This window comes from Ascaphus truei, chromosome 2 (genome assembly GCF_040206685.1).
Source record: "Ascaphus truei isolate aAscTru1 chromosome 2, aAscTru1.hap1, whole genome shotgun sequence".
Lineage (NCBI taxonomy): Eukaryota > Metazoa > Chordata > Amphibia > Anura > Ascaphidae > Ascaphus > Ascaphus truei.
This window is the reverse complement of record NC_134484.1, coordinates 409,541,648-409,554,711: the sequence shown is the minus strand read 5'-3', so window position 1 is coordinate 409,554,711 and position 13,064 is coordinate 409,541,648. Positions and strand designations below refer to the sequence as shown.

Here is a 13,064-nt window from a genome sequence, read left to right as displayed (position 1 = left end):
AGAATAGCAGCGGGCAGCGAAGGCAGCGTGTCTTGTAGGGGGAAAATGAGCTTTATCGTGCACAAGAACCCGAGAATCTCTGGAGGTTACAAACCGTACTTTACCACCAATTGATTGGGGATATTAATTAAACTGTGATAATGCCAAATGGGGCACTCTGGTATGGAAACTCCTGTTGCTTTCAAAAGGATTTTGCATGCTACAGAGCCCTGACTGGATCAATCACAGATGAATGAATACACAATGTATTGATCATTATAACTAGATCTTTTTATTCACCCCCAAGCCACTCAGATTTAGTTCATTATTGCAACTTAACTGTTAAACATGTCAGTGCAAATACTGTTCTTGTTTTCTTTGCCACAGTCCTCTACTCTCCCATGCGACCTGAGAGTTAGAAGCTACAGAAGGGCAGCTTTGTAGGACTTTTGAACAAAACATGCTCTCCTTAAAAATAAAAAGTTTAATTTTATGTATTTTAATTTAACATTTGTATGTGATGTGAATTGTTTCTAATGTTTTGTAACGAATTGTTTAAAACCAGAGTATTATGTATGATTTTTAAATATTGAATAAAATGTAGACATTTAATTAGCATCTGTGATCTTTTTCCCCATACACAATGTGATGACAAATATACTGACTGAATGACTGAACATTCAGTATAAATGCCCTGTATATGCTTTCACAATGTGGAGCCTTTGCCTAGAATAAATGCTTACACACGTGCATATCCCCTGGCAAGGGGTTTCATGCTTTTCTGGTCACAGAATACTTTGGGCAGTGAAATTATTAACATAGGAGCAGCCACTCCTTGCTCTAGCACTTAAAGGAAAGATATAGGGTACCTCCATATTCAGTTAGCGCGGTTAACACACACACACACACCCCTCAAAATGAGCCTCTATTGACACACTGCTGTATGACGGAGCATAAAATCAGGAAATGCTGGAAAATGGTGTCTAAAGTAAGCTGGGAGGGTTTATCAAAGTCATGGACCAGTTTGAGAACTCCAGTCCTCAAGCCGCCCCCCTCCCCCCCCACAACAGGTCAGGTTTTCAGGATATCCCTGCTTCAGCACAGGTGGTGCAGTCATTCCCTGTTTCCACACAGGCGGCTCAGAGGCTCAGTCTTTTTGTCTGAGCCTCTAATAGAGCCACCTGGGAATCCTAAAAACCTGACCTGTTGGGGGGTGGGGGGGGGGTCTTGAGGACTGGAGTTGAGTGTCCCTGCTATAGGACACATACACAGAACGCTTTAACAACAAATTAAATACTAAATGAATAGGAATGCCCTAATTGCAAGGGTGTTAGAAAGAAATGACAGGTGTTTGACGCTAAGCTTTGATAAATAGGCCTAATGTGATTAGACCTATTTCAGTATAAACAGCCTGGGGTGGTGGGATGTACAAGCAGATTCCGCAGCCTCCAGATGGTTCTGTGTCTCGTATACAGAATACAAAGGCAGATTATGGAATATTACGATATTTCCATACATTTTTGGAACGTTAGGCCGCGCCCAGGGCTATTGTGCGCGCTCTCGAGCACCGTGACGTCACGCTTGGTTGTAGCTGGGGCGATTCCTTGCCTGCGGGGTTCCGCGATGTGGGGCGTGCCCGTGACATCACGTGAGCGGTTCGCCCTCGTTTGTGACCACCACATTTTTTTTGTCTCTGCACGCATCGCGCCCACCCACGCTCACGTGCGCACAGTATGAACACTACAATTCAGGTACATCATTTTGCTCGCGAGCGTGCAATAACCCTTACAGTGAGATCTGTGGGGTTATCCCTAATCTTGTAGTTCCTCCCCACCCTCCCCTGATAAAATCAGATTTACAGGGGGTAGGATTCTCAAAACTCCAATAAGGGGTATCTGAGCTCGATTGGGGTTAACTGCAATTTCAAAATCAGTGGCAGTTAACCCCAGTAAGCTTCAAAACACCAATAAAGTAAATCTATCCAAACGTTCAAATCCAGAGTCCGATCCAAAATAATGTGCCAGGCTGCATCTGGATTTCACGTCCACCGTGACAAATGATATCATCTAAATATTAATATACTCTGTAGCAGCATAATCACCTGTCAAGTGATCATAAGTAATCAGCATTAGCATGTCAGCCGGGAAACTAGCTGCAATTAAGTGAGCACGCAGCCGTAGAACCATTAAAAATAAACAATACGTCAAAGATCAGTATTTCCCAATTTTCACAAAAGGCTCGTTTAAATTCCCATCATACATTTACTGTGCGGATACCGTAATCCGCATCTTTTATACAGCTCGTCCATGTTAACAATTGTTTGTTACCGATTTAAAAGGAATTCGGTTAGGACAAGTAAGAAGGTATGTTCCCATGGCATGCTGCTTGTTTGCGATGCTCTCCTCTCTTCCAGACACGGGAGGTCTCTTTCACGGTGCCGCAGTTACGAGGAGGCCCTGCAGAAACAGGGAACTAGTGCAGGGCATTTGGAAAAGCAGGTTGGCAGGGCCCCATCAGTACTGATCTGCCAGGAGAATGACATCACCCCTGAGCCACAGAAATAAATGTGCGGTGAATCGTGGGAGGGCGCAAGGAATCACATTTTGAGAAGTGCTGATCATTTGGGACTGATACGACAAAATACACAAGTTCGCCGTGTTACGGTGTTGTTCTGTCAAGTATACCAGCTTATAAATCCAACAAGATGTAGAATAAGGATAATATAAAAAAAAACACGCTACAGCTTTAAAGATCCAATCCCACTTAAATTCAACATCATGTGAAAGAAAGAGTGACCAAATACAAGTCCTAGTACAAGTCTACTACTTTATTTTTACAAGAAAAGTACAATGGTCAGTAGATTCTGGAGTTTCTACTGCTGCTACGTTATCATGGAGAATCTATATCTGCCACCTCCATGTGTCTCATAACCACGATGTGAAGTGGCGTTTCCTCCCACGTGAGGGCTGAGACATCATAGTGGAATCAGAAGCTTCATCCGATTCCATCTGCCATGGTGCTCTATCCCAGAGAGCAGGGATTTTTTTCTCCCCCTTATAAAAAAAAGGTGCAACGAAGTGGAGGAGGAAGCCTACAGGAATGAAAAAAACGAAAACTAAATGGAGCACAATCTGAATGGAAGAGGGAGCCTCCTCACCCCCAAGGCATAAACGGGAGTGGAGTAGGCTTCATTGTCCTTCCGATTGCACTCCACTAGAGCGGAGAACACAGTTTCCCCCTAGAAAATTGGCATTTAATGCATGACTTACTCTGCAACAGCAGTGCCCCTAGAGTTCCGGCCCTTATGGGCATGCAGAGTAAATCATCGGGCGCCCAAAGGGTTAAAATACAGAGTTCAAACGACCGATTACTAATAGAGATGTATGTGCCACATCATGATTTATATGAAGCCATGTTTTATTCTCCTATAAGAAGATAGACGTGTGCATTCTGGTTGTCGACCTCTCTTGTTTACCATTTAAAAACCAGCCAGGAAATATCTCTAGTCTCAAGTCACCGTGCTGCACGATAACAAAGACGGGAGGAGGTGGCCGCTTATGCTCCAGAACTGGCAAAAGAGCGGCTGTAAAATAATCCTGGCTCCAGCTAGAACAAAAGCTGTTTGTAACCGGAGGATCTCACACACAGTGCAGCCGGAAAGGCTCTGACCTGGGGACTAAAGCAGAGCTCATAAATATGCTTGCAAGCAGAAAGTACTCTCCAGAAAGCCCTCTCTCTGTGCCCAGAAGACAAAATACACATATATTGTTTACTTTTTATGGCAATATAATACTACACTTTAGAACCATTGCAGAATATATTGGAGGGAAATAGTTATACAAGACTCAAACCCTTCCCTGCTATAGAGGCCCCAAACACACCACAAAGCAACAGAAATAAGCCCCATATGAAGACTTAGAATCTTCACATTAACAGGTCCTTCTGGCAGTGAAGTGGTTACTAACAGACTAATTTGCTTTATAAAAGCTACACTCAAATGTACGTACATACATACATACCATACATACATTACATACATAGCAAATTACATGTGACATAATGTGGGACATTCTCAGGGAGAAGGAGTGGCTCAGTGAGTAAAGACTGACTGATACTGAGATTGCTGCAGGGGAGCCTGGTTCAATTCCCGGTGTTGGCTCCTTGTGACCTTGGGCAAGTCACTGTATCTCTCTGTGCCTTAGGCACCAAAAACATAGATTGTAAGCTCTACGGGGCAGGGACCTGTGCCTGCAAATTGTCTCTGTAAAGCGCTGCGTACAATTAGCAGCGCTATACAAGAACATGCTATTATTATTATTATAATATTATAACATAATGGGAATAAGGGCTTCAGACATAAAATAGGAAAAAAGAGTCCCTGCCCCGAAGAGCTTGGGCTAGGTCCCCAGTGGCCACGGCGTGGCGTGCGACGGCCGTGCGCGACACACACCAGGTACAGCCCTCTATTGGGTAGGCCCCAGTAGATGTGTGCGCGAGCGCTCACATATCACAATGGGCGCTCACATATCACAATGGCGCATCCACGGGCAGGGAAGACAATAATTTTGTCTTTCCATTCTGCAACGCGGTCACGTGGTCGGCGGGCAGCCAAAGGAAGGGCAGATATGACTCGTCATGGCCGCTCCTCGCATGCATCCCATCGCTCCCCTACAGATCGCAGCTTTCACCAGTGCACCAGTAAACACTGGGACCCGCAGCCACAGAACCCAAGATGTGCTGCCATTTGCTTTCCGTGGTTACTCATACACTTCGAGAAAACTAGTACAGCCAACGATGCTGAATTCCTATCTGCAGAAATGATAACCAGACAATGACATTATTAAACTCCAATGGGCACAATGCATTTGACAGAATTTACACAAGTGAGGGAACTTAGGCAGTCATCACAGCTTCATGGTCGCGACACCGAATGAGTAACGCTGGGTGAAGTCCCATTCAGATGCATGGTTCCACCGGAGCTCCATCGCGTCACACTGTCCCCAGCGCCATGGTGCTTCTGCTTGTTTGTCCGCGATGCCGGGGACAGGAATTCTTGCCACATGTGTAAGTGAAACACAACCTTGTGCCTCTCAACTCGTTGAAAGTTACAAGCGACAAAAGGTGTTGCTGAAATGAGCGATTTAAAATGATTATACCTAGCTGTGAATAAACTGCTGCTTCAATCACTTCATCATTGCTGATACAAAGTATTACTTTGCATTTGCACAATAGCCTTTATTGAATGTGTTGTGGAAGATTATAGCCTCATTCATTTGAATGGAGCTGAACTCTTCCCCAGCAGAAGGAAGCAGCTTCACAGCTTATTAAATAGAGCAGTGCTTTCTCCCCGTGCTCTTAAGGGTAAATTCTGTATACTGTACTCCGAAGCCGATGTCCGGGCTGTTATCAGACTAAAATCCCCACTGAGGTCAATTGGTATTTTCATCCCAAAAAAATGGCCCGGTCACATTACACTATATAGTATTTACCCTCATTAGAGTCTCCTGCAACAGATTACGGTTATGAGAGCAGGTTGTGCAATCTCAGGGCTCTCTCTCTCTCTCTCTCTCTCTGCTCTGTATTCCCAGTGGTTTTTCAAGTTATATATCAACATCCTAAGATTTCCGCATACAACACATTGCAATAAGTCCAATTTAATGTATATTTCTAATGGGCAACATACAAAAAAAAAACACCTCGCCAAAAAAGTGAAAGCACTAAATAACCATTTTAGCATCTGCTAAAAATCATTTTATTTTTTATAGAATATGAAAATGTTTTAACGGATTGCAGTCAATACAAAGTGGGAAAGATACGATTTCATAAGAGAGGAAGTTCTGCATATGGTTCTGAAACAACACTTTACCGGATCTACCAACGTCAACCCCAAAATTTTCCTCAACGGATTTGGCATATTCAAGTTTATCTTCCTTATTTTTCTGGCTTCAGGATATTATCACTTGGGTTATTCACTTGCACCGTATTTTGCTGTACTGCCACGCTGAAGGAAAGCTCCCCCATGGTTTAAACTACTCCTAAAGAGAATCTCTTTGAGGGGTGCACTGATAGAATGTTACAACTCTCAGGGAATATCCCATTGAGGTGTCAAATGGAGCACCTAGGAGACAATTTTTGGAAGATGCCATGTTGCAAGGTACCCCAGGACCCATCTCAGTATTTCCAGTTTATTGGGGGGGGGGGGGGGGGGGGAGGTGGGAGGAAAGACAGCATAGGTATGACAAAAATACTAAGGGAACAACTCTATGGGGATTTTCAGTCGAACAAAGGCACTGCACAGTCACAGAGAGTATAAAGACTTTACCCCTAAATGTGCTGTTTCCAACTAATACTTTTTCTGAGTTTTTATGTAGTCAGTAGTTTCACTTAATCATTTTCATTACGCAGAAAGTAATTAATACACCTGCAGAAGGACTTTTGTTTTTTTTTTTACACAGAAAGCATTTCGTTATAAAATATTGTGTCAGGAGTGATGGACTGAGACTTGAATCTCAATTCCTTGTATGTCCCGAGGTCTTGTTACGTTTAATTGACTTCGGATCGCCCAGACAATGCCAAACGTCAGTTACAGCTTTGTGCAGATCCGGACAGATAAAGATGATGTCACAGCACATAACCGGAGTACATTTACAATGATGATCTGCATCTAACCGTACTACCTGTTGACTCATGAATTGCTGTTAGAGTGAGAACACACACTGCATCATTATGTTGTAAGAGAGTTTACTGGTCATTACAAAGTTCTACACCGGAGCAGAAAAGCACATATGTCTTACAATAAAATAGATTTTCTTTATGACTTCTCTTAAATCTATTTTTCCTTTGAGTAAAACACACATTTAAAATAATTTTTAAAAAAATCGGAAATGGCTAATAAGCGGGTTATTAATTAAAGCCGTGATAGTGCAGCACTATAACTCCTACTGACTTCAGTGGCAGTTCCCATGAGTTAGTGCCCGGATTGGCTCTACTGCAGGTTAATGAATCACATCCTTACTGTACTTAGATCGTCGCTACAGGGACACCTTTTCCTATTGTTTTGTCTGAAGCGCTTATTCCCATTGTGTAATAATGTTGTGTCACGTGTATTGTAAAGAGCTGCATAGATACACATCTACTAAGATGCCTAAGATGCTATTTCAACCTGTTACCGCAGCTATTCAATAATGAAGAATATGGAGAGTAATCTCACACTAAAGAATCACTTTCGAGAGAACATTTATTTCCCCGTGTGTTTTAAGTGTTACACGTCAGATGTGTAGGGCAGATTGGTTGGTAAACCTTTGTAAAACCTTCTTTTAAGACATTTAGGACCATACGTACTAAGCTGTAAACCCCTTTACGGGCACTTCGCATAAAAATCACAAATAGGTAGATCTGTACAGGATACAGTGAATATGGCTTGGAGATTTTTATTTGGAATCTCTTATACACTTAATATTTCAAGCGCTTATATCTTCTGAACAGTGCACCCAATTCTATAAAGGCCTTTGCAAAGGGCAAGGTCTTTAAATGCATGTAAAAAACAAAAACAAAATACCCATTGCAAAACAAAAATGGCGTTCAGCCCCAACTGCTGCTTCAAGGTCATAAAGTTATTTTACCCTAAAAAAACAACTAAATAAAACAAGTCTTTGTGGCTTCACAACAAACATGCAAATCACCCTTAGTCACATTCCCACATATTGCCTTGCTGTGGTATAATGGAGAAGTTTATATTTTCTTCAGTTCTGTGCAATTCAAACATTGTATCTGCCAATTACAGTTCTCGCCCTCCATGTTGTTGGCCAACGAGGGCAGCTAATTTATTGAAACCTGGATTAACAATTTACCTGTATATGCAACAGTTTACAGTCTTACCAGAAAAGAGACCAGCTAAAGATAATAAAAACACTCAATTACAATACAGGCATTAAAAAAAAAAAAAAAAAAAAACACAATATGTATTTTACAATACTGATGCAACTCATTCAACGTGCCACCGAAGTCAGTTCAATTTGGTCCTAAAAAGAATGTGTGTGTGTGTGTGCGTGTCCGTATTCAGACACCCAATACACACACGTGAGACCAAGGGGGATATTTATTTGTTTATGTAGTGGCTCTCAGGGGGTTGGTTTACCAATAGAAAGGCACAACATCGAGAGAAGACGTCACAGCTTTTTATTGGTGACCCGAGTGGGGTCTTGCCGTTTTATAGGCAAATGGGAGGGGGCGTTGGCTGGAGCTGAGAGACACGCGATTGAGCTTCACAAGAACCCTGGATCTTTAATGATTAAAAATAAAATTCATTAATTTGGGGGGAGTATTGCAGCTTCATTAATGTTTCTTACATTTGACGCAAATCTCAGAGGCCAACCCCACCTAAACCTGGCGGATTTAGTAATCTCAGAGAAAGAGAGACTGCAGCAGTTGGATATGCATTGGCACACATTAGAATATTGCAGATATTGCCAAGTCCTCCAAATTATTCACTAAATAACCCAGGGGCGCAACTAATGTAAAGCACCAACATGCGACAGTAACAATGACGCAGTTTGATATGTACGGTCTAAACAGATTCACTTGGCCGGTGATGAATTATGATAGCATGAGTTGGTATACAGATTACCACCTAGACCATCAGTGAATCAGTGATACACATTAGCACTACAATTTATATTACACAGCCATACTTACATGTCTCTTATTTTTGGGGCGGGGGGGACGGATTTAGGTAATGTATTCTTTCATTGGGGACAAGTTAGGCTATTTTACCTGAGGTGTGACAGCTGCATCTGCTTTCAAGTCATTTATTTTGGCAGTTACACGATATTAGAAAACGGACAACGAAACCATATTTAACATCCGACTTGATATGGTCTATTTTTTTTGTTTATTTATCATTTTTGTTCAATATTTTGTGTCAATGTCTACTCTCCTCCGTCTCATTATTTACAAGCTGTTCAGAAATATATAGTCTATTTTAAGGATGTAATAATGATGCCTGCAACAACATTGAAAAGAAACAATAGGTTTTTTTTTTTTTTTTATTTTTTTTTACATTCTATAAATTAGCTGTCTGAGCCGTTTTCGCTCAAAATTGCCCGCTTAAGGCTAAGGCCCCGGTCACGGCGCTGTAATGCGCGCCCGCGCTTTTGGCTGCGCGTTCTGGCGATTCCCCGGTCTGCAGCTCACTGCAGGAGCAGAGACCGGGGGGGGCGTGGCGGAGGAGTGACGGGGGCGCGGCCATGACGTCACCCGGCAGGTTCGCCTTCATTGGCTGAACCGCCGGGGGGCGTGCCTAGCCGCTCAACGCGAGTTCCTGCTCTCAATTCTATTGAGAGCAGGAGTAGCTCTCGCGCGAGCGCTGCGGCCCCCCCTCGCAGCGGGCCCGGCGCCATTGCGGGGAGGGCTCTCGTGAGCGCAGCGTCCGCCACAGCGGACGCTGTAGCAGGCAGCGGGGGCAAGGCCTAAGTCAATAGGAATTTTTGGCCAAAATGAGTGCTTCAGACAATATAGATTTACCCCCTAAATCAGTGTTTTTCAACAGGGGTTTATAGGAACCCTTGGGTTCCTGGGCATCCCTATAGGGTTCCCTGGAATTTTCAGGTCATTTGAAAATTGTACCAAATACAGAATAATTCAAAATGCATCTGATCTCAAACGTGCTATTAGAGAGGGTTGGGGTTCCTTACAATGTATCTGATCTCAGACGCGATATTAGAGAGGGTTGGGGTCTCGCAGAATTTCACATTATAATTATAGGGTTCCTTAAGGGGGGAAAAAAAAGGAGGAGATTAAAAACCACTGGCCTAAGTGGTAATGCAGGTTTAAAAGTTCTCTCCTGCTGATAAACATTATTAACCCATCAGCTGCCAGAGGTGTCTGTGCAACACAAGGTACATCAAGCCTGCACTGATCACACCTTCACTTTAAAGGTTCAGACATTAATTAACCTCCTTGCTGCCTGAGGCGCCAACAAAGTCTGCACCTCCATGAAAGGGGACAACATTAACCTCACGCCAACAGCGTTTTTTTATGTGCCGCCGTGAAGCCTGGCAGCCAAAAGGTTAACAGACGGGACCCCTAGCAAGTGTTGTGAAGGTTCTAGAACATTCTAAACAATGAGATCACAAAGCTATGTGAATGCACAAGGGAATGGGATGGAGGCCAGCTCCAGGGAGAGAACACACAGGGGGCAACCCTGAAATAATAGAAGGAGCAGGAGGGTGCCAGCAGGAAAGCCAGATGCCACACTCAACAAACTTCACAAGTTACATTAATAAGTAACAAAAGCTGCTCAGAAGGGGGGGGCAGGAACACAGCCCCAGCATCAATGGCACCCATTAGCATTGTGTGACAGTGACAGTGACCCTGCCACTATCTCACATTTATGAAAGGGAAAGAAAGAGATATATGTATCCAGGCGTTTCAACCATCACCCTCTGTGCTGAAAACAAGGGGATCATTTCCTCAGCCCCAGCGTAACGATCAAGTTTAGGGGCAACCCCCCCCCCCCCCCCTTTGTTGATTGGGGAGAGGAGGGAAGAGTGACAGGGTCATTGGAAATCAGTTTTCATTGCACCGGTTTATATTATAAGGGAGGGGGTTGGGGTCTCGGATTCCCATTGCAGCAGCACACATCGCATTGGAAAGCGCCAAAGTTTCATGAGCCAATGACACAGGAACAATAGAAGGAAACAGAATATATCACCGAGCCCCTCACCTCTTGGGGCACATAGAAGATTATTCCAACAATATGCATGTGCCCGAGTACATCTAGTTTATTACAAAGCGTTGTGTCGCACCGGTCTGATTTTAACCCTTGGTTGGAGGGGGGAGTGAGAGAAAAAAATAGGGGGCGGGGGTTGGGGGAGTGGGGGAGAAAAATATATGGGGGGTAATAAGAAAAAAATATGTGGGGGGGAGAAAAAAATAGGGGTGAGGGGGCAGCCCCCCGAGTTTATACATTACAGTAATGTTCAGCACCCCCCAACCCCAAAACATAGTTATCGCACTCCTGCTGGGGTGCAATGCAGCAATTCACACATCATCCAGATCATTGCATATAGGATTTAACCTGCTTTGTATGATGCATCTTAACCCCATTCAGTGCCAGAGAAAATACTCTGCTCTGCCCCCCAGCACTGAATGTGGGTCTCCTAATCCTATCTCCCTCTTCTTGTAAAGAAGTCAGGGAGGGGGGGTGAGAAGAGAAGGGGGGGGGGGGGTGAGAAGAGAAGGGGGGGGGGTGAGAAGAGAAGGGGGGGGGGGGTGAGAAGAGAAGGGGGGGGGGGGTGAGAAGAGAAGGGGGGGGGGGGTGAGAAGAGAAGGGGGGGGGGGGTGAGAAGAGAAGGGGGGGGTGAGAAGAGAAGGGGGGGGGTGAGAAGAGAAGGGGGGGGGGTGAGAAGAGAAGGGGGGGGTGAGAAGAGAGAGGGGGGTGAGAAGAGAGAGAGGGGGGTGAGAAGAGAGAGAGGGGGGTGAGAAGAGAGAGAGGGGGGTGAGAAGAGAGAGAGGGGGGTGAGAAGAGAGGGGGGGGTGAGAAGAGAGGGGGGGGTGAGAAGAGAGAGGGGGGGGTGAGAAGAGAGAGAGGGGGGTGAGAAGAGAGAGAGAGGGGGGTGAGAAGAGAGAGAGAGGGGGGTGAGAAGAGAGAGAGAGGGGGGTGAGAAGAGAGAGGGGGGTGAGAAGAGAGAGAGAGGGGGGTGAGAAGAGAGAGAGGGGGGTGAGAAGAGAGAGAGAGGGGGGTGAGAAGAGAGAGAGAGGGGGGTGAGAAGAGAGATAGAGGGGGGTGAGAAGAGAGATAGAGGGGGGTGAGAAGAGAGAGAGAGGGGGGTGAGAAGAGAGAGAGAGGGGGGTGAGAAGAGAGAGAGAGGGGGGTGAGAAGAGAGGGGGGTGAGAAGAGAGAGGGGGGGTGAGAAGAGAGAGGGGGGGTGAGAAGAGAGAGGGGGGGGTGAGAAGAGAGAGGGGGGGTGAGAAGAGAGAGGGGGGGTGAGAAGAGAGAGGGGGGGTGAGAAGAGAGAGGGGGGGGTGAGAAGGGAGGGGGGGGTGAGAAGGGAGGGGGGGGTGAGGGATAAGGGGAGGTAAGGGGGGTGAGAAGGGAAGGGGGGTGAGAAAGGAGGGTGTTTCCTCACCCACCTTGAGCCGCTGCATGCTGCTCCTGCAAGGTTTTGGTGACCGCTTTCCACACGTTACAGCCCAGCAGGCAGAGGAGAAGCAGCGCCGCCGCCGCAGAGCCGATCATGTCCTCTCCTATACCCCGGCGGTGCCGCAGCGCTGATCCCGTGGGAGCGGGGTGCGCAAGAGCATGGGATCCTACACCCGGGGGGTGCACCAGAGCATGGGATCCTGCACCCGGGGGGTGATCACAGTGCCTGCTGCTCACGGGCGGTGATCACAGTGCTGCACCCGAGGGGTGGTGGTGGGGGGGTGATCACAGTGCCTGCTGCACCCAGGGGGGGATCACAGTGCTGCATCAGGGCCAGACAGGGGCACACGCCTCCATGTTGATTTTCTTCTGTTGCAGAGCAGCTCTCTTCTCTGTGTATTGTGTTACCCTCCTTGCATCCCTTGGTTCTGTCTCCTGGTTTTTTTTCCTCTCTCTCTCTCTCCTCCTCCCTCAACAATTGCAAATGCGTTAACTCTTCAGAAGCCTGTCTGCAAGTGAGAGGAGCTAAGGCGCCATCTGCTGGTTGTAGATATAACTGCAGCAGCCGAGTTGCAGACTGCAGATAATGGTTTATAGAGGTTTCAGTGGTTAATGCAAAGTGTGTCTTGAGGGTGGGCTCTTTCTCTACTGTGGTTCTAAAAATAAATAGTGTTTTGGTTTTGTTAAAAAAACATCTAAGTTTTGTGCATAACTCTGGGGCCATCGTGCCTTCCGCCGTGCGGAGCCTGGTCAGTGAGCGGGCGCTTAACTGGCCATGGTGGACGGCCGTGGGGGGCGTGCCTGGGGGCGTCACGGAGCCGGTTCGTCCTCATTGGGCGAACCGCTCACGTGACTACCTGTCACACCAAGAAATCAGTTTGAACTGATTTCTTGTGCAACGCGCGCCCGCTTCCCACTACCATCGGCGGACACTTAGCAATCC

The 13,064-nt window shown here is 45.9% G+C and overlaps 1 protein-coding gene across 2 annotated transcripts in view; it reads right to left on the bottom strand.

The window, feature by feature from the left end:
* Positions 1–12,578, bottom strand: part of FAM171A1 (family with sequence similarity 171 member A1) — a 113,168-nt gene extending 100,590 nt beyond the window's left edge. The window contains exon 1 of one of the 2 annotated variants that reach the window (XM_075587423.1): positions 12,112–12,578. In XM_075587423.1, coding sequence (XP_075443538.1) covers positions 12,112–12,217 — 106 coding nt within the window. In that variant the 5' untranslated portion in view covers positions 12,218–12,578. The remainder of the gene's footprint in view (positions 1–12,111) is intronic. The other variant, XM_075587422.1, reaches the window with a different exon arrangement.
* Positions 12,579–13,064: the final 486 nt, after the last annotated feature.